Source organism: Leptodactylus fuscus, chromosome 6, assembly GCF_031893055.1.
Source record: "Leptodactylus fuscus isolate aLepFus1 chromosome 6, aLepFus1.hap2, whole genome shotgun sequence".
Classification (NCBI taxonomy): Eukaryota; Metazoa; Chordata; class Amphibia; order Anura; family Leptodactylidae; genus Leptodactylus; species Leptodactylus fuscus.
This window is the reverse complement of record NC_134270.1, coordinates 54,368,607-54,393,237: the sequence shown is the minus strand read 5'-3', so window position 1 is coordinate 54,393,237 and position 24,631 is coordinate 54,368,607. Positions and strand designations below refer to the sequence as shown.

Here is a 24,631-nt window from a genome sequence, read left to right as displayed (position 1 = left end):
CGCCTGTACAAAGTGCAGCAGTACATTGTTTATTTGGATTTGATAAGGAGTCAGTGTAACCCCCGTCTTGCTGCCTCAGCTTCTATTTCCCTTCTGCACTATTCCTGGTCATAGGCTGCCAGGAATCCTCCAAGAGGACACGTAATGTATACAACCCTAGGAACCCATCTTCCCCGGAACCTTTCTGCTGCTGGGGAATGTTCCTTGTCGGACTAGTAGCCGTGACCGGAAGGACACGCCAGAGGGCGAGGGATGGTGCTTGGCCCTGCTGCTCTGCAGAATGGCTGTGAGGTGACCGAGAGGAACCGGCGGGTGCGCTGATCACGGTAGGAATCTCCCTGCGCTCTCTGTATCCGGCTCCTCAGCTGTTATATCTCCTCACAGCTTCCGGTCATTCACTTGTGTAATGGCGGCTGTGTACGCGGAGATGGGGGCGGGGGCCATGATTGACTGACTGACTGACTGGTTGTTTATATCCCTTATATACTCTCATATGAGCACGTGTGCAATTATACTGTCCATAAAGTGATACATGTGATCATATACTGTCTGTAAGGTGGTACATGTGATCATATACGGATACATGTGATCATATACTGGCCATAAAGTGATACTTGTGATCATATACTGTCTGTAAGGTGGTACATGTGATCATATACGGATACATGTGATCATATACTGGCCATAAAGTGATACTTGTGATCATATACTGTCTGTAAGGTGATACATGTGATCATATACTGGCCATAAAATGATACATGTGACAATATACTGTCTGTAAGGTGATACATGTGAACATATACTGACATATGTGATCATATACTGTCCATAAAGTAATATTTGTGACAACATACAGTCTGTATAATGATACACCATATAGTAGAATGTATGAACAAATGTTCCTTATAATATATCCGCCATCCGTTGATACGCCTGATAATAAACGCATCCGTACGTAAGCTGATAGGCCTGATAATCCGCGTATCCGGAAGCTGATACGCCTGATAATATGCCCTGTCCTTACACCGATAGACCTGATAATCCGCCCATCTGTACACGGTAGGCCTGATAACCTATGTCCATACACTGGTTTATAACTATATCCTCTGTATTTCTAATCAAGAGAATGTAAGACATTGATTGAAAAGACACACTTATCTACCCAAGTGTTATCTATCCACAACACACAAGTATACACTACAAGTGTTCTGTGTGATTTCCTTCGGGGGATATGGCCGATGTCTAGGCATGTGCCTGTATAGCTCCACGTACGGACTCCACTGTTTCAGTGATACATTGTCTCAGGCTGCTCAGATCCTGTGGTTGGGAGGTCAGAAGGGGTTAGGCACAGGTTACACCTACATATTTATTTTATCCTTATTATTTTCGAGCAGTATTTTTAGCCAAGTATGTTTGCAGGAAGGCAAATACCTGATATGTAGGTATAATAATGCTCAGAGGTTGCTGGATCACAATGGATATGTCTTATCCTTCTCTATCAGTACATAGTTCTTAAAAATGCAGCCTACTAAAGTTTTCCAACCTTTGGTGCGGCCGGGGGATGGGTAAAAAAGAAAGGCGTGTGCTGGGGTCTCAGGGCTGGAAGTCCTGCACCTTACATGACCAGTGAGACCGGTCAGTGCCCTTAGGTGTTGTTGGGGAGGAACCGGTGACATCACTCATATACAGCTCAGGTTCCTTCCTAGCGGCCACTGATTGGTCTCAGCAGTCACATGGGGCACAGGGCTTCAGGCATGGCCTCAATGGACACCAGACCTCGGAGCACACACAGGTGAGAGTGTATTTATTTTAATTTTACACCTCCAATTTCTGGACAACTCTTTTAATGGTGGAATTTTTTTTATTTTTTTTTTATAACTTATCCCCTCTGTGTGTGGAAGAGCCGCCATATTATTTATCCCAAATAGTGAACACAATAGCAGGAAAATAAATCAGAATGTCCAAATTAAAGGGACTTTCCAGTTGACTTTTATTGATGACCTGTCTTCAGGATTACTAAGAATCAGTGGTGATCTGATAGAAGAGACAAGCGCCACAACCTCTTCACTGTTTACATCGCGCCCTGTCTGATTCCTAGTGGTCCTGGGATGTAATAATCTCATTCCATTCACCTCTGTGAGAAGAGGCTGTAAATACACTGTATAAACCCTACAGATCAGGTAACGTGCGATATACTGTATACTGTGCAGTGTGAGATTATCCTCCCACTGCTATGCAAAACAATAGAGGGGCACCCAGAATTGATAGATATCTTTAACCTCTTACATATTCTTGAGGTCTACTAAGACTCCTTGTTATGACATCTTCCATCCTACTTTGACGTCACATACTCAAGTTCCTGCGCAAGTGCGCCTAAGACTTCAAAGTTCTCTAAATCTACAAAAGTGACTTCCATAACAAAGGTACAGTTGTCGCAGACTTAACTGGAACTTTCTTCACCTGTCTAAGCTTTTGCACCATGAGATCTTATTACAGATGACACCAAATGTCAATGAATAGTCATGGGAAAAACATTAAGAGATCAAGCAGCAGCAGTTTGTGTGAACTCTGCTACATCTGTACGTTGTCTATCACTGTAATGTGATCCGTGGAGACAGGCTAGGGTCACACTTGTGCCGTGTTCTCCGTCAGTTGTATCTGACATCTGCAATATATATATACGTATACAAGGGATGACCGATTATGACCCAAATTAAAATCATTATTAATTGACCATTTTAACTCAATTACCATCATTGACTGATTCTTTTGGGACACTCCCTCTTTTTGGCTACTACGTGCTCTATTAATATGCCACGCCATACCAGTGAATATGGTTTCAGCTATTTACATATCTGCAATCCTGGTTAGATATCCTACATTGACTGACATCCATTAGCCAATGACTTGGTGAGACAGGATGGCATTGATACAAAAGAATTGAAATAATTGATGTGAGCGAGTGTATATTGATTGAGCGAGCTGACTCTCGATTTTAGTTTTTTTTTTAATCAGTTGCCCAGCCCTACCGTATACTGACACCTGTGATATCTTGTCCTTATACTGACACATGTGACAATATACCGTCATCTCTAATAAAACCCTCTCCTTATGCTGACACACGTGACAATATACTGCCATGTCCTTGTACTGACACGTGATAATATACTGCGACCTGGAACAATATCCTTTCTTTATTCTGACAAATAATATACTGTCATCTCCCATATCTACTGTCATTAGTTTTAGTGGGGTCACTTCTAGAAGGTTTGGATGCTGTATTTACGCATGTACAATACTGTGACACTGACATGTGGGTTCATAAATTAATGTTAGTAAATGGAAACTTAGAGCAGGAGCTACATGCTGCAGGCTGTATATACATCTGGGAGAGTACAAGGGGTAAAAAAGCAGTCTCTGATAAGTTATTGTGTGACACATGCTGACAGTTGCGTCTCTTTTTCTCCCACAGAGACCCATGAGGTCGCGTCTAGAATGTACCGCTGTTCCTCTTGATATATAAGCATAGCAAAGATGTCGGGAACAATGACTATGCTGCAACAATTTGCGAATGGCTTGAGGAGCAGAAATGAAGAAACTCGAACAAAGGCAGCCAAGGATCTGCAGCACTATGTCACCACTGAGCTGCGGGAGGTGAGCGACCGAAAGGAGCGTAATACTCTAAGGCTGCGGTGTGGAAATAATACAGATGTAGTATAGTAATGAGGAAAACATTCTAACCAAGGCTCAACACCCCACCCCCTTCAGCCTCTTTTATACTGTATCCAGTAGACGAAGCTAGGGTGTGAATATGGAATTCTTGGACAGGCAATTTACTAAACCGTCCAAGTGTTCCTGCTCACCCAAGAAGAATCTTAACCCCTTGATGGTCACAGTGTTTCTGTCCTTAAAGGGGTTATATAGGAAGTTAAAATTATCTTACGTGATCTGGCAAATTCTTGCTGATGGATCTGAGGGTTCTGGCCTGGTTCTGTCTCCGGGGCTAGCATCCAGAAATTGCCGCATTAATTAAAGTAATTTTAACTCCCTGGACAACCTCTTTAATGTCCACACAACGCTATGTACATGTGTTTTTTCCATTTTATTAAGAGTAATGGTTACATACATTTACTTAGGCAGCATTTTTTGTTGCAGATTTTTCTGCGTTTGTTTGAGCTAAAGACAGGAGTGGATTCAGTAGAAGTATAAGAACGTCCTATATTTCTCCCATTCCCTTTGTAGCCATTCTTAGCTTTGGCTCAATAAACCACAGCAAAATCTTCACCAAAAAAAAGCTGCATTTCGGCAATGTGGGGCCCCAGCCTAAGACTGATGTATCTTGAATACTTTGAGTGATTTATCCTAAGTTTGTTAATAGGAACATGCTACTTAATAAATTAAGCACATTTGGAGCTAAGAGTCAGAAAAATCAGTACAGTACAGTATGTAGATTTATGTTTTTCAGGTTCTCCATTACATTTGATTAACGCTTCTCCTTGGTGAGCTTTCCCACTGTTCTCATCTCTCCTCAATTTGTTGTGAAAGCGCCCTATTTCTTTGCAGTTTTGTAGCTTGCTCTCATCTACATTACTTTTCTTTTGTTCATTATTTACTCCAAAAACTGGCACAAACTTAGAAAACATGGGCCTGCAGCATTGTGCAAAAGTTTTAGACAGGTGTGGGATAAAATGCTACAAAGTAAGAATTTTTTTTATGTTATTTTTTTTGTCAATAAAATGAAGTGAGTGAAAAAAGTGTAAATCCTATCAATATTTGGGGTAACCACCCTTTTCCTTCAAAACAGCGTCAATTCTCCTGGGTACACTCGCACACAGTTTGTAAAGGAACCTGGCAGGGAGGTTGTTGTAGACATCTTGGAGAACTAAGCCCAGATCTTCTAGAGATGTAGGCTTGCTCCAATCCTTCTGTCTTTTCATGTAATCCCAGACAGACTGGATGATGTTGGGATCAGGGCTCTATGGGGGTCATATCATCACCTCCAAAGGATGGTCACACCAAATACTTATGTGATTTAGATTTCTCTTTTTCATTTACTTAATTTTGTTAATTGACAAAAATTAAACTTAACACTTTTCATTCTTGCTTTTCACAGTATTGTAGGTCTGTGCTGACATTGTACACATGTGTGCAAAGGATACATGATGCCTCACTGGTTAGCGCTGTTCTACTGCAATAGTGGTAACCGGGTTCAGAAGTGGTCCACAGCCATCTGCTGTATGTTTCCTCTCTGGTTTTCACCCACCATTTAAAACATACAACATGGTTTTTCCACTACTGATGTTGGTGACTATGGGCTCCTACAATGTTGAAGCTGATGTTAAGGCTTCCCCTGCAACCTGTCACTCCAGCTGTTGCAAAATTACAACCACAACAAGCTACTGGAGAGCTGAAGTTTGCAAAGTTTTATGCTGTCAGTTTCTTTTTATTATCTGCTTGTGCCATGTTCTGCATTAACCTCCCTGTTGTTATTTTTTAGGTGAGCCAGGAGGACGCAACACAGTTCTTCGATGAGCTGAATCATTTCATCTTTGAGTTTGTTTCCAGCTCCGATGTGAGCGAGAGGAAAGGAGGGATTCTGGCTATAGGTCAGTAACAACCTCTGTCCTGCTCTTCTCTCCATCCCCTCCCCTTACTTTAGTGAGAAGACTTGCACATATTTAAATCATAAGATATGGAAATATTATAAGTAAATTATAGTTCTATCACCTATCCACAGTGTGTATGATAAAGGTAGGAGGGATAAGGCTCTGCCAAATTCACTTCCATGAAACTGAGTGTTGTCTTTTGCTGTCGCCATAGAATTAAAGGAGTTGGCCACTTTCAGACCAATATTAAAAAAGAAATGTTATTGTTGGTACAATTAAAGTTTATACAATTTTCCAATATACTTCCTGCATCAATTCCTCACCGTTTTCTAGATCTCTGCTTGTTGTTATGCATTCTGTTACTTTCAGTGGATCATAGTCTGACCACGGTCATGTGATTTCCGGTCCATGGTCACGTGATGAGTACACAGGTGCACAGCTGATTACCAGGCAGATGTCTGATTACTGTGCTGTGACTATAACGAGCAGCACCTGTGTACTCATCACATGACCATGGACCGTAAATCACATGACCATGGACCATAAATCACATGACCATGATCAGAGTTTTATCCACTAGAGGTAAGCAGAATGAATGACAGCAAGCAGAGATCTAGAAAACTGTGAGGAATCGATATAGAAAGTATAGTGGAAAATTGTACAACTTTTTATTTTACAAACCATAACATTTGTCTCAATATTGGTCTGAAAGTGGCCAACCCCTTTAAATAGGATGATGGACACACATGCTCACTACTCCTCCATTCACTTGATAAACGTTCCCCCATTCTTCTGAGTCTTGTTCTTGTGATCAGTGTCAACGGTCCTGTGGGTAGGTGATAAATGAGAAAAGCCCCTCTGTCTTGTCTGCCTTATTTTTATAGAGAAAGGTCCAAGCTAGCTTAGTCTGTCATTAGCCAGAGTGAGTCAGTGCTTTATTTAGGATGTTTTTGTGTTCCTCACAGTGAGCCTGTTAGGAGTGGAGGGCGGAAATGCCACCCGAATCAGCAGATTTGCCAATTACCTACGTAACCTCCTGCCCTCCAGTGATCCTGCAGTCATGGAGATGGCTTCCAAAGCAATGGGGCGCCTTGCTATGGCGGGGGACACTTTTACTGCTGAGTATGTGGAGTTTGAGGTGAAACGTGCCTTGGAATGGCTGGGTCCTGATCGCAATGAAGGTCGTAGACATGCGGGGGTGAGTTCAGTTTTCATTATTAATCTGTAGACAGTCCTCAAGACATTAGATAAGAAGTCATCTACTTTTTAGCCTTTTATATTGACATCTTGTTTCCTTTTACCTGCAGGTTCTGGTGCTGCGGGAGCTGGCTGTCAGTGCCCCTACCTTCTTCTTTCAGCAGGTCCAACCTTTCTTTGACAACATCTTTAATGGAGTGTGGGACTCAAAACAGGCAATTAGGGAAGGAGCCGTGGCAGCTTTGAGGGCCTGCTTGATCCTGACCACACAGCGGGAGCCCAAGGAGCTACAGAAACCTCTGTGGTACAGGGTAGGAGTTTAAACTCTTCATATTAGACATAGGACGTTGACTTTAGGGTATGCCCAAATGTTTAACTTTAAAGGGGCTGTCGGTTAAGGATAGATTATCAATATCGAAATCCCAGAAAATCCCTTTAATGTAGTATTTTAATTTTTAAAAAATCTTTTATACAGCAAACGTACGAAGAAGCTGAGAGAGGATTTGATGAGATATTATCTAAGGATAAAGGAATGAACCGAGACGATCGACTCCATGGAGCTCTCTTGATTATTAATGAGTTAGTAAGAATCAGCAGCATGGAAGGAGAGGTAATGTGACAACCTATATTAGGGTTTTGATTGCCAAGTAATGTTGTAGGGGAATGCTTATCTCAAAGACTGATGGTATAATTCAAGGATAGACCTTCACTTTATGACCTTTTAAACTTCCCACTGATGCTGATGCTCCTATCTACTGTAAAATGTCACTGCAGCTATTCCTTGAGCCACATGACTGTATAAGGAACTGCAGGTAGTTCCTCGCTGATCATCTTTGAAGAGTGCTGCTGCCTCCTTAGCACTTTAGCATAGAGCTGTACATTTATTTAACAGCTATGCTCAGCCTATTTACTTGAATGGGACTGAGCTGCGAATAGGCCTTGCAATATTATGTTACCTATGAAGTGGAAGCACCATTAACACTTCAAACAGCTGACCTGATGGGGTCCAGGGTGTTAATTTTCAATTGATGACCTATCATGAGAATAAATCATCATAAGTCCCCAAAAATGCTTTTAATAAGACTGCTGTAGTTCCATGCACAGTTGCTTAGGTTGTCGATGCGTAGAGAAAAACCGTGCAGGGGCTTCAGTGGTGATTTAGAGCTGACCCTCATTCTCAGTATACTTGGGTAATTCCAGAGGTTGGAGACCCCACTGATAAGCAAACACATTGTAGGATGAGAATTACCCTTTAAGAGGTAACTGTACGTAACTTTTCATGGCAGTAACAGATGATTCTCAGTGCTAGGGCCCTTGCACGTGTCCAAGTCCTGTCCATAGGAAATGGTCTGACTATGATGCAGTGGCTCCTCTGCACATATGATTCAGTCCGGGCCCTCACACAGACTATTGCCCATGGACAGGACTGGATCATGTGCAGGGGCCCTTAGAGAAACTGAACACTTGTTGATAACTCACCTCACCTTAATTCTAAAAATAGACTCAGTATTTTTTATTTTTTTTAACTTGTAGCGGCTGAGAGAGGAGATGGAGGAGATTACTCAGCAGCAGCTTGTCCATGACAAACACTGCAAGGACCTTATGACCTTCGGATTAAAGCCTCGCCATATCACCCCATTTGCCAGTTTCCAGTCAGTGCAACCTCAGCCTACAAATGCTTTGCTGAGCCTGTTAGGCTACACAGGACAGCATGGTATTTTAGGATATGGCGCTGCCCCAATGCCAGAAAGATCTACGTTGGTTGAAAGTCGTGCATGTCGGGAATTAATAGAAGAAAAGTTTGAACAGGTAAATTTTCTATTAATCTCTCTGTTCCCCTATCCTTGTAGTATATGCTGCTTATTGTGTGTATTTCATGTTATGCATTTCCTTCTTTCCACATAGATTTGTCGCTGGGTCCTAAAGTGCAGAAGTAGTAAGAATCCTTTGATACAGATGACTATTTTAAATGTTCTCCCACGTCTAGCAGCTTTTAGACCTTCTGCATTCACAGGTAAGGCTTGCATTTAGAGAGCTTCGCTGGGACTTTTAGTGACTTAAATGGGTTTTACTTCCAAAGAAAAGTATATATTGTTAGAACACTGTCACTGGAACAGGACCATCAGAAATACATTGTTTGCCTGATATGGTTTTATTCTATTGATGTAACGTCTTATTAAATACCAGGATATTGGTGTTCTTTATCATAGCAGATCAATACCTCCCAGACACCATGAGCCACTTAATGACCTGTGTACGCAAAGAAAAGGAGCGCACCGTGGCCTTCCAAGCTCTTGGTCTCATCTCTGTAGCTGTTAGGACCGAGATACGGGTTTACCTGCCTAAAATCCTTGAACATGTCAAAGCTGCTCTCCCTCCTAAGGATTTTGCTCACAAGTAAGTGTGTTGGTGTATCCCCATTATTTATCAAGTGAGTCTTTAAGTGTGCACTCAACCTTGGCATAAATCAATAGAAACCCTGTAATATATTATTGTGAAATTATATGTCTTAACAAGAAGAAAATTACTCTCTCTCCATGTATTCTATCTTAAAATCTCCTTAAGGCTGGGGCCCTTAGGTTGTGAATAAAAACCACGTTTTTGTTCACAGTACCTACAAAGTGAATGGGATTCCCGCTAATCTCATCCACAGATTGCAGAAAAAAATTCCACAGCAGAAATGTTGCACTTGCGTTCTTGTAAATCACAGAATGTCAGTTCTACCTATGGAATCTCTGATGTTTTCCATATAGGTGTAATAGAATCAGAAAGTCCGTAGAAGAAAATTCTGCAGAATCTTTGTGAAAAACGCGCCGGGGAACATGTACAACATGTTACAGAGTTTCACATGTTCTATTGATTTATGTTATCCAGTGAGAGTATTTGTAATAAGATAAGTTATAAGATTGAGTTTGCTTCAAAAGGAGTCTGTCATCAGAACAGTCAATACTAACATATAAGCACAGTCAGAAAGCCAGGACTCAAGTAAAAAAAAAAAAAATTTCTTTCCCAACGGTGCTGCCATTGCTGAGATACTAACTTTTACCTGATAAGTTCATGAGCTGCTTGGTGCGAGGAGGACGTCTCTTCTTACCAAAGAACAATCCCCTTTCTGTGATTGACAGGGCCAGGCAGTATCCATTTCAGTTGTAGCAGGGAGGGAAAGAGGGACTTTGTGCTTGAAAACATAGTGTGATGAGAGCAACTGTGTCTCTCTTGTTATACCTAACAGCTCATTAGTATATCAGGAAAAATCTAATATCTGATCATGGGGGCCCTGATCAGAAAGCCAAAGTGTTAATTCACCTTAACCCAGGCTATCTGTTTTAGTGACGGATTTTAAGATTTAATGTTTTTTAGAATGTAATACTCACAGTCTATTGTGCATGTTTTTTGCATTAAGGAGGCAGAAATCTATGCAAGTGGATGCCACAGTGTTTACTTGTATAAGTATGCTGGCTCGAGCGATGGGTCCTTCCATCCAACAGGAAATTAAAGAACTACTGGAACCAATGCTGTCTGTTGGGCTGAGGTAAGGTTTAATATATACTTTGGTGTGTATATATAATATATAATATGTATTTTTTTAATTTATTTTTGTGTATATATTTTTTTTTATTGTGTTGTGTCCTCAGCCCTGCCTTAACAGCTGTCCTTTATGACCTGAGTCGGCACATCCCACAGCTGAAGAAAGATATTCAGGATGGACTCTTAAAGATGCTGTCACTAGTTCTTATGCACAAGCCTCTGCGTCATCCTGGGATGCCCAAAGGCCTTGCACAGCAGCTGTCCTCACCTAGCCTCACTAATATCCCTGAATCCAGTGATGTGGGCAGCATTACTTTAGCGCTCCGCACTTTAGGCACCTTTGAATTTGAAGGTAAGTGGTTTGTTTTTGTAAGTAATGTTTCTTTTTATGTCTCTGTTGTTGTTTTTTTTTCCTTATTTTACGACATGTTTGAACAGATCAGCAAAAAGTCATTTAAAAAAAACCCCAAAACTTTGGGGGGGGGGGGGCTGTATGTTTAAGAAAGCCACTTTACTACGTCAGCTCTTCAGGCATTGAGCCTGGATGTAGGCAATGATTTCCTGTGTTCTCAGAGTTTCATATGCCATTATCCAGATTTATGACATAGTTCCTTTTCTGATTTTGTTTCACCGTATTAATATCTTATTATGCAGGTCATTCATTGACTCAGTTTGTGCGCCACTGTGCTGATCACTTTCTGAATAGCGAGCACAAGGAGATTCGGATGGAGGCCGCACGTACCTGCTCCCGTCTTCTCACACCTTCAATCCAGCTTCTTAGTGGACATGGCCATGTCAGTCAGACTGCAGTCCAGGTGGTGGCCGATGTTTTGAGCAAACTACTAGTGGTTGGAATTACAGACCCAGGTATAACTAAATGGATCTTTTCACCAAAATACTTGTAATGATAACAAGGACAGCATTCACTCTTTGCTTTAACCTGCAGATCCCGACATCCGCTACTGTGTCCTGGCATCCTTGGATGAACGCTTTGATACTCACTTGGCTCAAGCTGAGAATCTTCAAGCTCTGTTTGTAGCTCTAAATGATGAGGTTTTTGAGATACGAGAACTGGCCATCTGCACTATTGGGCGTCTCAGCAGTATGAATCCTGCCTTTGTCATGCCTTTCCTTCGTAAGATGCTCATCCAGGTAAATAGTACTTGATAATGCTGTAGAATAGCTCAAGTATTGTATATGGGTTGGTTGGCTCATCATCTGAATGTGATCCTTTCAGCTTGGTTTGACAGCCCGTCTTGTTTTCTGGTCCCTACCCTTGGACACCATGTTTGTATAATGAGTCTATATGGGTGCCATTGTCTTTGTTTTATTTATAATCTTGTAACTTCTTTTTCTTATATTTTTGCTCTTATCTTCAGATTTTGACAGAGCTAGAGCACAGCGGTGTTGGAAGGAACAAGGAGCAAAGTGCTCGCATGTTAGGACACCTTGTATCCAATGCTCCACGTCTGATCCGACCATACATGGAGCCCATCCTTAAGGTAGAGATCTATGATATTATTATATCCTGCATTTGTGATATGAAACTTTAATTTGTCAGGTATGGAGGAAAGGTAAACCTGTGACCCTGAAGTGAGTCTAGGCTAGCAGTATTGTAGATTGCAATACTACTAAGTCAGTTGCTGTGAAGTTCTTTATTTCTTTTTCCCAGGCGCTTATCTTAAAGTTGCGTGATCCAGATCCCAATCCAGGAGTTGTGACAAATGTCCTGGCAACGATTGGTGAGCTAGCCCAGGTAAGGATAAATAATAATTTCCATTAAAGGGATGATCCAGTTTCTTATATTTATGGCCTGTGCTTAGAATAAGAACAGTGCTGTTCCTAGTGATGTTTGCATGTTGGGATCTGCACTGCTCACTTATTATATGAGTTGTAGCTGCGGGTTTTGGTACTGCGATGCTTCTCCATAGACTTAATTTAAAGGTACTTCAATAACAAAACCTGCCGCTACAAATTGTATTGTGAGTGAGCAGCGCAGCTCCCTCCATGTTATCTTTACTGGGAGACACGCTGTTCCCGAACAGCAGATCTTTGAGGTTCTTGACTGTGTCTGACTCTCACACATCTCGTATCTCAATTTGCCAACCAAACTAGATCTTAACGACCTACAAAGAACCTAGTGACTTCCCAGAGACATAAAACTTTATGATCCACCTTTTGTCAAAAGTAGGACCTATATTACAACAAACTTATGACCACGTGTGCTTTAGTTGATAAATCTTTTACACCGTAGGTCACTGCCATTGACTTGCACTGCCTAAAATGATGCCGCGTTTTATATGCCATGGAGTGGAATGAAACTTTCTTTCACATTGTAATTTTTTGACAAAAAAAAAAATTGCCTAAATTCTGGTACTAAGCCACAGCCACGTGACCACTTCACTTTTACAAAGAGACATTCATAGTGTAAACGAAGTAAAATGCACAAAAAAAACAGGCACAAATCTGGGCCCTATGTGTTTTACTAGAACATTTAATGTTATAATCTAACATTAAAGTAACTAACTTTATTTACCAAATTTCCTATAACTAGGTCAGCGGGTTAGAGATGAGGAAGTGGATGGATGAACTGTTCCCGATCATTATGGACATGCTACAGGACTCCTCCTTGCTGGCTAAAAGACAGGTTTGTGATGCATTGTCAGTGACAAGAACTGGAATGAATGAAATTCTCCTAGTCAGTACTCTGAATTCTCCTTACCCCCCCCCCATCATAGGTTGCCCTATGGACCCTGGGACAGCTGGTGGCTAGCACTGGATATGTGGTGGAGCCGTACAGGAAGTATCCCTCTTTGCTGGAAGTGCTACTTAATTTCCTGAAAACTGAGCAAAATCAGGGAATCCGCAGGGAGGTGAGCTACCATGCTGTGAATGTAAATTGTCGGCTGTGTACACATTGTGTTTGAGCCTGCCATCAAAGATTTTACAATATCAGCCATTGTATAGGCACACAGTAGCAAATGTTGTCTAAAGCGTGCTATGTTAAAGATTGTAGGCGTATAAACCAAAATTAGGTCTCAGGTGCTGGGTGAACATAGCCATACCATAGTAAAGAAATAAATCGTTATGTTTACCTGAAAGCTTATTTCTTCTGGATTCTTCATTGTAGGCAATCCGTGTGCTGGGTCTCCTAGGTGCTTTGGACCCTTACAAACACAAAGTAAATATAGGAATGATCGACCAGTCCAGAGATGCTTCAGCCCTGAGCTTATCTGAATCCAAGGCCAATCAGGACTCTGGTAATTGTCATGTCATTTTAGTTATCATTTGAAAGATAATACAGTAAAAATAACTTATTATCTGATGGTGTCTGACAAGGCTGCAGGTTTGCTGAGCTCACCAATTAGAAACCAACTCAGATGGCGGTAGTATTTTTTTTTATTTTATAATGTATTTTTAATTTGCTCACCAGTTTGGATTGACTTTGGTCTATTTGGAGACTTTTTATTCATGTTTCTTTCTGTTCCTGCTTGTCTACAGCCGATTACAGCACCAGTGAAATGCTGGTTAATATGGGGAACCTGCCCCTGGATGAGTTCTATCCAGCCGTGTCTGTAGTCACATTGATGCGGATCCTGAGGGACCAGTCTCTATCCAACCATCACACTATGGTAGTGCAAGCAATAACCTTCATCTTCAAGTCTCTAGGACTAAAGTGCGTGCAGTTTCTACCTCAGGTGATGCCGACCTTCCTGAGCGTTATCCGCCTGTGTGACAACAACATAAGAGAGGTACGGGTTCAGTCTTCTTCCATGTTACATTATGGATTCTGCAGTTGTCTCTTACACAAATACCTGCTAAGGGCAAAGTAGTTTCTTAAAACTGCAAGATTCTGTGGTTTTGAGAGTTCAGGGCTCAGACTACTGTATCATGGCCACTGACTTGATAAATCTATATTTTTTGGATTAGGGCAGTAGAAATGTATTCGCCTTAATCCATTAAGGTCCAGCCTTTTTAGGGCCTTAAGGTTGGGATGCATTCCAAGAGCCCTAACATTTCTTTTTTTCTTTTTTTTTCCCTCTATTCAGAGGAATAGACTTGTGGAACAAGTTTTTATTTTTATTGGCACCTTTTGGGATACATATAATTTATTGTTTAACTAATATTGATTCTTTTTTTTTAATTTTTCCTAATGGGGGTTGGGTGGCATTTCTATTATTGCATTTTTATGTGCCATAGACCTGTATTATAAGTAACATTAGCTTTTTTCTGTGCATGATTATGACCTTTTATGCTTCACCGTTTTTGGTAAAAACCTGTTTTGTATTAAAAAAACAAACCACAATTCCACCTTAGTTGTCTGCATTGTTTTACACAATGCGAGAGTTATATTCATTCACATTCAGATTTCTTTTCTTTCAAATATTTCAATACATTTTAAGTTATTCTTGGGGGGTGGGGGGTCGGTACTTGTTACATTATTATTATTTATTTATTTTTATTATTTTTTTTTGGGGGGGGGGGGTTACATAGCATTGTTGCCTTTGTCACTCTGACACTCAACTACTGTGGAAATCCATGTCCTTGGACGCCATTGAACTGACAGAGAGCCCTTTCCCTCTGTCACATTTGATGGCGCCTAAGTGGTTAAGTGGCCGGGTCCAATCACTGTGATCTTAACCTTTGTATCCCTATCTTTGACTTTATATTACAGCTTGCGGCTGCTGATGGCACAGAAGCAGCTCCTGTGCCCTTAAAGAGATCCTATAGTTCAATCACTTTTTTTTCTAACTAACAAGTTGGAATAGCCTTAAGGAAGACTATTCTTCTCCTACCTTTTGCTGTCTTCTTCGCGCCGTCGTTCACCTAAAATCCTGATTTTTCTCGGGATGTAAATGAGTTCTTTCGCAGCACTCTTGGCGGCCCCAATGCTGCGAGAGAACTCTCTCCAGCACCTCCTCCTCTTCTTCTCCAGTGAGGTCTTCACCGTGTGTTCTTCCAGTGGAGGCTTATAACTTCTAAGCCTAGGGCAAGCCGACTGCGCATGCTCGCCGGCCACGAGAAAATGGCCTCTTACAATACTATGCATGCGCAGTCAGCTTGCCCGAGGCCTAGAAGTTATAAGCTTCCACTGGAAGAAGACATGGTGAAGACCTCACTGCAGAAGAAAAGGAGGCGGTGCTGGAGAGAGTTTTCTCGCAGCATTGGGGCCACCCCCAGTGCTGTCTGAGCGTTGGGGCCCACCCCCAGTGCTGTGAAAGAACTCATTTACATACTGAGAAAAAACGGGATTTTAGGCGAACGGTGGCGTGGAGAAGACAACGAAAGGTACGAGACGAATAGCCTTTCTTAAGGCTATTCCGACTTGTTAGAAAAAAAAGTGATTGAATGATAGGATCCCTTTAAGAATTTATTATTTCTTTTTGCGGTAAAAACATTGCACTTGGGTCATAATGGTACATCCATATGCAGGAAGGGGTTATAGGAGAACTCTGCAGTTTACAATTGCAGACATTTCTCAGGTTAGGGGACATTTGTGTGTGATTTACGTGAGTTGAGCAATGACTTGCTGACAGCTTGTCGTGCTTCATTATGTCTTTTGTAATGTTGTAACAGTGCAGTTTCTTGTTAAAACATTTAGGTGAGCGTTGTCTAAAAGCCTTTTTCTTTTCTTTTTTCTTTTTTGTTCTTTTACAGTCTCACCAACCTTCTCCTCAAGTAAGTCAAGAAGAAACTCCAGTGTTTAACAGAACAAAATACATATGCAGCTTATAAGAACTTAGGAAGTAGGATCTGGTTAGGAAACCAGCAGTAGATCTGGTTGGATGAGGAAGATCTGGTAGGCCTAGTTAAATGAGGACAACTACTTTTGTTTTCATTAACTGAGTTGATCATTAAAGTGAGTTAAGTGGGTGTGAAGCCTTTGGGACCCATAGAGTGCTGAGAATGAGTGGCTTCTAAGCCAGTCTCTCTGTTTCTGATACTCCCTTTTTGCAGGGACAACATTTTCATCTTTCTCTGACCAAGAAAGAAGATCAGGAACAATGTTTTCTGGAAACAGTTGATGTCCCAGAGGGTGGGGCATCAACTGTGTTTTTTTGTTTTGTTTTGTGGGGCAACTTCATTAGTTATATCTAATTGCAGAGCACGTTTATTATTTCAGATATAAAATATATCCAGGTTCTGAAGTGTGCTGTATAAAATGTCCATGCACAACATATCTTGATGCAGAATGTTGCCATTTTGTTTTCACGTGCATCAACCTAATGAGATTTCCTTTCTTCTCTTGCTCTTCTCATTGGATTTTGGCATAGCAGAGGACAGGGCTGATGTCGCCTCAGGTATGTCACACTGCAGATCTTTCTTCATGGGAGAAATTTAAAGTGATAGTCCACCCCTAAACACAATGAGGCTGATTTATTAAAGGGATCCTATCATAGAACCCCTTTTTTTATGAGTAACACGTCGGAATAGCCTTAAAGGGGTATTCCCATTTCCCTTGCTCACCACCCTTTGCTGCTGTAAAGACATTTTACTTTATGGTTTTCAGCGTCAATTGGTGGGCGGGGTTTCACATGCAACGCATACAGAGGTAACAGACTGCCTTATCAACAAAATTCAATTAGGAGAGCTGATGACTGGGAGAGCAGAAGATAGAGTTCAGAAATGGAAGCAGCTCCAGCACTCACCTCTCCCCTCCTCTATCTGAGAGCAGGGAGCTACATGTGTGGTGCAGAGACAGGAACAGCTAAGAAATACAGACTCGCTCCCATGCACTTAGCCCCTCCTCCCTCCCTATGAGTAGACAGCTATATCACTTGGGGACTCAGCAGATGAGCCCCGTGGTCATAGAAACGCAGTGTCAACAATGAAGTGAATAAATCCAAACAAACAAAGCAGTTTTGATAAAGCAATGTATTTAGTAAAAGTCTTAAATCCACATAAACTAGCAGTATAGATAGGATCCTTGTTATGGGACAAACTCTTTAAGAAAGGCTATTTGTCTCCTACCTTTCGTTGTCTTCTTTGTGCCGCCGTTCGCCTACAATCCCGATTCTTGTCGGTATGCAAATGAGTTCTCTTGCAGCACTGGGGGCGGGCCCCAGTGCTCAAACGGCACTGGGGGTGGCCCCAATGCGGCGAGAAGACTCTCTTCAACGCCGCCTCCATCTTCGTCAGCAGTGTCGTCTTCTTCCAGTGCAGGTTTCCGACTTCTAGGCCTTGAGCAGAGCAGACTGCACATGCCCACAGGCCACGAGAAAATGATCGCTTCCAATACTGTGCAATCTGCCATTTTCTCGTGGCCTGTGGGCATGCGCAGTCTGCTCTGCCTGAGGCCTAGAAGTCGGAAACCTGCGTCAGAAGAAGAGGACGAAGATGGAGGCGGCGCTGGAGAGAGTTCTTTCGCAGCATTGGGGCTGCCCCCAGTGCTGTTTGAGCGCTGGGGCCCGCCCCCAGTGCTGCGAGAGAACTCATTTGCATACCGACAAGATCCAGGAATGTAGGAGAACGGTGGCGCAGAGAAGACAATGGCTATTCCGACGTGTTACTCATAAAAAAAAAGGGGTTTCTATGATAGGATCCCTTTAAGACCGGAGCTTTGTTCACCAGTCTTAATCCATTTATTTGCTGGTGATGATCCAGAATCTCCATCCTCTTTAATATTATTTGAGGGTCTCAGATTAGTATTGGGTCCACCAGGCCAAAGCCAAAAATGGCTACAAAAGTTTTAGAAAGTATATATTGTATGTATCACTACTTCTCCCTTCGGCTCAATCCACTCCTGGCCTTGGGAAAACAAAACGCAGCAAAATCTGCAACCAAAAAAAAAGCTGCGTTTCTGCAACATGGGGCTTCAGCCTGTTTATATGCGTATACCCATTGACTTTCATCATTCTAAAAATGGATGTGTGACAGATGCTAAGAATAAAATCTCACATTTCTGTTTTTCATATCTGCTTGAGGCCTAAAAGTCAGATCTTACTATATCTTCTACTGAGGTCCAAATCTCCTGAATACTTTTATGAAAAGAACAGATGAATATAACACATTTTGTAATGTGTCTTACTGAGAGCTATGATAGTCACTAAATGTAGCAGCTGGAGCATGTGTATTTTCTGATAGCCGTTTTTCTCCCTCTCCGTGGACTGATAATCCACATTTTTCTTTAATTAGTTAAAATAATAAAAGAAATAATGTACTATGGAATTGAATAAAACATTCTATATGTGAATGGTACATGTAAGTGATTACAATATTAGAGTGGAGATACCTTTGTTGGGTAAAAGCGTTCAATTGAAAACTCTAGTACCCTGTTAGGTCATTTCTAGCCTAGATACATGATGAGATATGGTTGGGCATGGAGACATACAGGTTCTGTTGGGTATCCCGTGGCCACAGATATTGCAGCTGGGCCTATAGATCCTGTACACTGATAGGTTGCTGATGCTGGCATCCCAATTGGTCCCATAAATGCTCGAATGGCAATAATTCTGGTGATTGGGCAGGCCAAAGAAGTGTTATAATCTGGCGGAGGCATTCCTGTGCTGCATATGGGGAGCTGGAAGCCATGCCATGAAAGGCAACCCATGTAGCAGCAGGATGTCACATATTCCCGAACTCACAACGCTACAAGGGGTGACCGACTGTCATGTGATGGCTCCTCAGATCATCACTCCAGCAGTTATATCTGTGTGCTGTTCCACAGCAAAGGCAGGAGTGAACTACTGAACACGAGTCCTCCATACTCAAACCTGAGCGTCGTCAGATGCCAAATAGAACCTGGATTCGTCACTAAAGACGATATGGTTCCAGCCCTCAGCAGTCCAGGTTCCGCATTCACAGTATTACAGCAAATGAAAGAAACGTTGGCAGACTGTGAGTGGTGAAACTCTGCGACCAGTAATAATGAAAGGCAGTGAGTGAAAGCATTGGCACTGAATGCAGCTGGACTGCAACTTGAACCCTGTTTGACACCACCCTTAATATGTATGTCTGTGTAATACATTTGGTGTTCTTGAGCTGCAGGTTTGATACCTGTTTTATGTGATTGACGTCTTTCTGATGTTTAAAGGGATTCTACCACTAAATAGCTATTTTTTTCTGCTTTAGAAAGGCTATTCGTCTCTTATCTTTAGACGTGGTCTCCGCGGCGCCGTTCCTTAGAAATCCCGGTTTTTACCGGTACGCTAATGAGTTCTCTTGCAGCAATGGGCGGCGGGCCCCAGCGCTCAAACGGCAATGGGGGAGTTCCCACTGCTACCCGAGAACTCTCCAGAGATGCCTCCTTCTTCAGCTGCATCCTCCCTTTCTCTCCTCGTCTTCCTTCTGCGTCATCTCCGACGCCTGCGCAGACGGCTTTGCCAGTGAGACACTAGTAGAGCCGACTGCGCATGCCGGCCGGTGGCCATATTTTCCAGGCCGTGATTGTGCGCACGCGCAGTACGCTCCTCGAAGTCTTCGCCAAACAGAGCGTACTGCGCATGCTCTGTAAGGTCTGTACAGCCCTCTGACATTCGAGTGAAGTCATTCAGGCTTCGGATGGCTGTACAGACCTTACTGAGCATGTGCATTATGCTCTGTTCGGCGAAGACTTCGAGAAGCGTACTGCGTGTGCGCGCAATTGCGGCCTCGAAAATATGGCCGGCATGCACAGTCGGCTCTACTAGTGTCTCGCTGGCAAAGCTGACTGCGCAGGCGTCGAAGACGACGAGAGAAGGGGAGGATGCAAAAAGGGGAGGTTGAAAAAGAAGGCGTCGCTGGAGAGAGTTCTCGGGCAGCAATGGGGACGTCCCCATCGCCGTTTGAGCACTGGGGCCGGGCACGGCCGTGAGCGCCGGTGAGCGTTTTATGCTCTCCGCCGCGAAACCATACTGCATGTCTGACTCTGTCCGGTTTAAAAAAAAAAAACGGTTTCGCGGCAGAGAGCATAAAACACTCACCGGCGCTCACGGCCGGACATCTTTCAAACCCATTCAAATGAATGGGTTTGAAAGAGTCCTGCAGCTTTCCGTCTCCTGCTCCGTTTTGTGCAGGAAACGGAAACCTGTATGAACGGAGACCGGGCGCAGATGTGAACGAGCCCTTAGCAGTATGTTACAAACAGACCAAAATAGATAAAGCAATATATTGGGTAAAACATGTCAGTTAGCTCAAGCTTTGTTAAATGCACATCTCTGGATTTACATATAGAGATATCAGAGACACTCTACTATTCTTTACCATGACTCTTTAGCTCAGAGCACTTTTCAGAGAAAGAGAAGACAATATAGCTGGGCGGGAAAAGGGACTGAATCATCTGTCCGACAACTAGACCAAGATAATAGGTGGTGTGAAACTTAGGAAATGATATCCTGGAGATGGGGAATATCACCTTTTAAAATGTTGTTTTTCTGCCTAAAAAAAAACCTCTTTAAAGTTCCTGCTGCTAGGTTTATCACTCCTTGCTAATTTGCTGCTCACTCCCTGTTACTAGGGAAAGTCCGTCACTAAAGGCCAGGAGGCTCAAGACTCAATACATGTAGTGAAGGGGGAAGGGGTAGGTTTAAATGTCCCGGAGATGGGAATATCACCTTAAAAATGTTGATGTTTTTCTGCCTAAAAAAACCCTCTTTAAAGTTCCTACCATGAGGTGTATCCCTCTTTGCTAATTTGCTGTTCACTCCCTGTTACTAGGGAAATTCCGTCCTTAAAGGCCAGGAGGCTCAAGACCCAATACATGTAGTGAAGTGGAGAGCGGTAGGTTTCTCTTCAGTCTCTGCATGTTTATAGACAGAGCTGCTGCTCTGTGTTCCCTGCCTGTACACTGCTAAGAGAGGAGTCTGCAGCTTGTCTAAGCCTCAGCAGCTCTACAGAAGTGAGTGTACAGCGCCTGACTAGCTGCTTGTGTGTTGTGGTTGATGGTATCATCGACAGCAAGCAGTTTTTTTATGACATCTGATTATTTTTCTGTGTTATTAATTATATTCTAACATGTATTTGGAGTCCAATGAGTTCTTGGGCAGCAATGGGGACGCCCACATCGCCGTTTGAGCACTGGGACCCACCCCCATTTCTGCGAGAGAACTCATTAGCGTACCGGTAAAAACCGGGATTTCTAAGGAACGGCGCAGTGGAGACCACGTCTAAAGGTCAGAGACGAATAGCCTGTCTAAAGACTATTCCGACGTCTAAAGCAGAAAAAATAGCTATTTAGTGGTAGAATCCCTTTAATAATTGCAGTGTATGTGTATCCTCTAAGAGCTCTCAGACACATGATGTAATGCGAACACTAGATTTGCACATTAATTCCACTTTCACATATTCTCTGCAGTTTATGTTCCAGCAGTTGGGAATGTTAGTTTCCTTTGTGCGGAGCCACATTCGCCCTTACATGGATGACATCTTTGCCTTGATAAAAGTAAGTATTCCCCTTCTTCCTTCAGCTCCATCACAGAGATGACAATCTGTCTTGACTTGAATGATGTCATTTATTGAAGTTACACTATTTTTAGAAAAAAAGTGATGGGTAAAAACAATACCTTCCGCTTAGGTAATGGCTTTACATTCTCTGAGGAATTATCTGTGGTGCTAGTTGAATTTTCTTGATAGAACTTGTTCATTGCCTTGTAAGTCATTGGGAGAAAATCCTCAGTCATTATAAAATATCTGAAGTTTATAATCACCATCCTTATGGGATGAAGATGGTGAGAAGGAAATGAAAAATGAAAGTGGTTGTGTGAAGAGAATTGCCTCTGTTACCCATGAGCTGTATGTGGTATGGCATAACACTATGCCATTGCTTTATAACAAGTTAAAGGGGTATTCCAATAAACGCAACTGTTTTTATATATGTAAATAATTAGAAGTTAAACATTTTTGCAAATATAAGTAATTAAATATTTTTCAGAATGTTAAAGATTTTCTCTAAATATCTTGTGGTCACAAGCTGTTGTCTTGATTGTTTGCCAGTGGATACGACCATGAATGCAGGACCTTTCTAAGGTCAGAAAATTAGCTATGATTCCGTTATTGTGGCCGGGATATCTTCTGATACATGTAGTCTCCCTGCCTGATATCCCAGCTACAATAAGAAAATAATGACTGGGTTCCTGACAAGTCCCAGACTATAGAAAGTTCCTGTATTCGTGGTCATATCCTTTAGCAAACGATCAAGACAACAGATGTCACCACAAAGCTGGTTAGAGAAAATCTTTAAAGGGATCCTATCATTAAAACTCATTTTTTTCTGCCTAACACGTAGGAATAGCCTTAAGAAAGGCTATTCTTCTCCTACCTTTAAATGTCTTCTCCGCACCATCGTTTGGTTTATAATTCAGCTTTCGTCGGTATGCAAATGAGTTTTCTCACAGCACTGGTGGCGGTCCCCAGCGCTCAAACAGCACTGGGAGCATCCCCAATATTGCGAGAGAACTCTCCAGCGCAGCTTCCATCATCTTCAGGAATGGGTCTTCTTTGGGTCGTCTTCCAGCGAAGGCTTCAAATTTCTAGGCCTCAGGCCTAGGGCATAGCTGACTGCACATGCCAGCTGGCCACAAGAAAATGGCTGCTTACACAGTATTGTAAGCGGCCATTTTTGTGTGGGCATGTGCAATCGGCTGCCCGAGGCCTAGAAGTTTGAAGCCACCACCAGAAGAAGATGCAATGAAGACCCGTTCCTGAAGAAGATGGAGGCGGCGCTGGAGAGTTCTCTCGCAGCATTGGGAACACCCCCCAGTGCTGTTTGAGCGCTGGGGCACACCCCCAGTGCTGCTAGAGAACTCATTTACATACCGACAAAAAACGGTTTATATACCGAACGGTGGCGCAGAGAAGACATCTAAAGGTAGGAGAATAATAGCCTTTCTTAAGGCTATTCCTACGTGTTAGGCAGAAAAAAAATGAGTTTTAATGATAGGATCCCTTTAATGCAGGATACGTGATAACTTGGCAGTTGGTGGGGGTTCCAGATGCTGGGGTCCCAATGGATCACAAGATATGGTACGTATATGAATAGAAAGGCAGAACATGAAGGTGCACTTCTGCTCATTAATATTTTTAAGATAGATAGATAGACAGCACACACTCCAGCATAGACAGTTAATGTAACAGCTTTTAATAGAGTTACAAGGGACCCCTGTTCTTGTGATCGGTGGGGGTTTCGGCATACAGATCCAGGTGTTCAGCAAGTTATTACCTCTCCTGGGGCCAAGTGTTGACTTGCTAACTTCATTCATTTAATCCTATTAAGGAATTTCTATTTGGGTAATCTTCAGTTAAAGTGAAAATTCTGGCGGCTACCAGACCCTCTAATCATAAGAACCGCTCCTTTTAGAATGTGGGACAAAAATCTCCCATTCCTCTGATTCGTGGTCACCTGAGCAGCTGGACTCTCACTGATTTGCGAGTTATTTCCTATCCTGTAAATATGGGATAATTTGTTAAGATGGCACAAGTCCTTTGTTGTCTTTGTCTTTAAAGTTAGTCATTGCTGTCAGTGTAAATTGTATATGTTTGACTTTGTAGCTGGTAACTGTAATATCACTTGTTTGTTTCTTCCAGGATTACTGGACCATGAATAATCCCATTCAGAGCACCATCATTTTGCTCGTTGAACAGATTGTACTAGCACTAGGAGGAGAGTTCAAGCTTTATCTACCGCAACTCATCCCTCACATGCTGCGTGTTTTTATGCATGACACTAGTGCTGCACGCTCTGTGACTATTAAGGTAAGATATGTTTTCAAATTTCTCTTAAAATTGCAATGTTTTTCTCAAAGAAGCCAACGGTTCAGAGACCCATCCCACATGAAGTGGTTTTCCAAGTTGGACAACTTCTTGAAATGGTTACTAACTTTTCAGACAACATAGTCTCATATCATAGAGCATGTAATTCTGGATCAAAATGTAATGTACTTTATCTAAAGGTGTTTTCCCATCTCCGGATTTGCCCCCTTCCCCCTTGTCATCTCCACTCCACTGGTTTTCAGCTCAGGCTAGTAGCATGTTCCAAGATGAACACTGATCACTATCAATTGCACAGTTATCTCTGTTTTTACGTAAAGAGATAAGAGGTACTGCTGAGCAAGTCACTTTTTGTCCCTTACTAGGGCCCGCAGCTCAGAACACTTTGCAAAGAGAGTGAGAAAGAGAAGAGAATATAGTTGGCTGGGAACAGGGACTGAATCATTTACCCGACCACTAGAGCTAGATAATAGAGTTGGTCTGAAAGCTAGGCAACAAGCTATAATCCGTGAGGAGACTTAATAACGCTGGGTTCACACTAGCGCCCGGACTCCGTTTGCATGCAGAAGACGGAAACTTGTCAGACCGGGTCCGGCCGGTCTGGCCATGAGCGCCGG

The 24,631-nt window shown here is 42.4% G+C and overlaps 1 protein-coding gene across 8 annotated transcripts in view; it reads left to right on the top strand.

The window, feature by feature from the left end:
* Positions 1-221: 221 nt before the first annotated feature.
* Positions 222-24,631, top strand: part of MTOR (mechanistic target of rapamycin kinase) — a 100,312-nt gene continuing 75,902 nt past the window's right edge. For 6 of the 8 annotated variants that reach the window (XM_075279962.1, XM_075279961.1, XM_075279959.1 and 3 more), the window contains exons 1-23: positions 222-326; positions 3,473-3,654; positions 5,498-5,606; positions 6,572-6,804; positions 6,914-7,114; positions 7,279-7,413; positions 8,337-8,612; positions 8,709-8,817; positions 9,014-9,200; positions 10,207-10,335; positions 10,439-10,683; positions 10,986-11,198; positions 11,278-11,483; positions 11,711-11,833; positions 12,004-12,087; positions 12,886-12,978; positions 13,070-13,204; positions 13,462-13,591; positions 13,833-14,083; positions 15,990-16,010; positions 16,607-16,633; positions 21,604-21,690; positions 23,832-23,999. In XM_075279962.1, the coding sequence (XP_075136063.1) occupies positions 3,535-3,654; positions 5,498-5,606; positions 6,572-6,804; positions 6,914-7,114; positions 7,279-7,413; positions 8,337-8,612; positions 8,709-8,817; positions 9,014-9,200; positions 10,207-10,335; positions 10,439-10,683; positions 10,986-11,198; positions 11,278-11,483; positions 11,711-11,833; positions 12,004-12,087; positions 12,886-12,978; positions 13,070-13,204; positions 13,462-13,591; positions 13,833-14,083; positions 15,990-16,010; positions 16,607-16,633; positions 21,604-21,690; positions 23,832-23,999 (3,282 nt within the window). In that variant the 5' untranslated portion in view covers positions 222-326; positions 3,473-3,534. The remainder of the gene's footprint in view (positions 327-3,472; positions 3,655-5,497; positions 5,607-6,571; positions 6,805-6,913; positions 7,115-7,278; positions 7,414-8,336; positions 8,613-8,708; positions 8,818-9,013; positions 9,201-10,206; positions 10,336-10,438; positions 10,684-10,985; positions 11,199-11,277; positions 11,484-11,710; positions 11,834-12,003; positions 12,088-12,885; positions 12,979-13,069; positions 13,205-13,461; positions 13,592-13,832; positions 14,084-15,989; positions 16,011-16,606; positions 16,634-21,603; positions 21,691-23,831; positions 24,000-24,631) is intronic. The other 2 variants (XM_075279963.1, XM_075279957.1) reach the window with 1 other exon arrangement.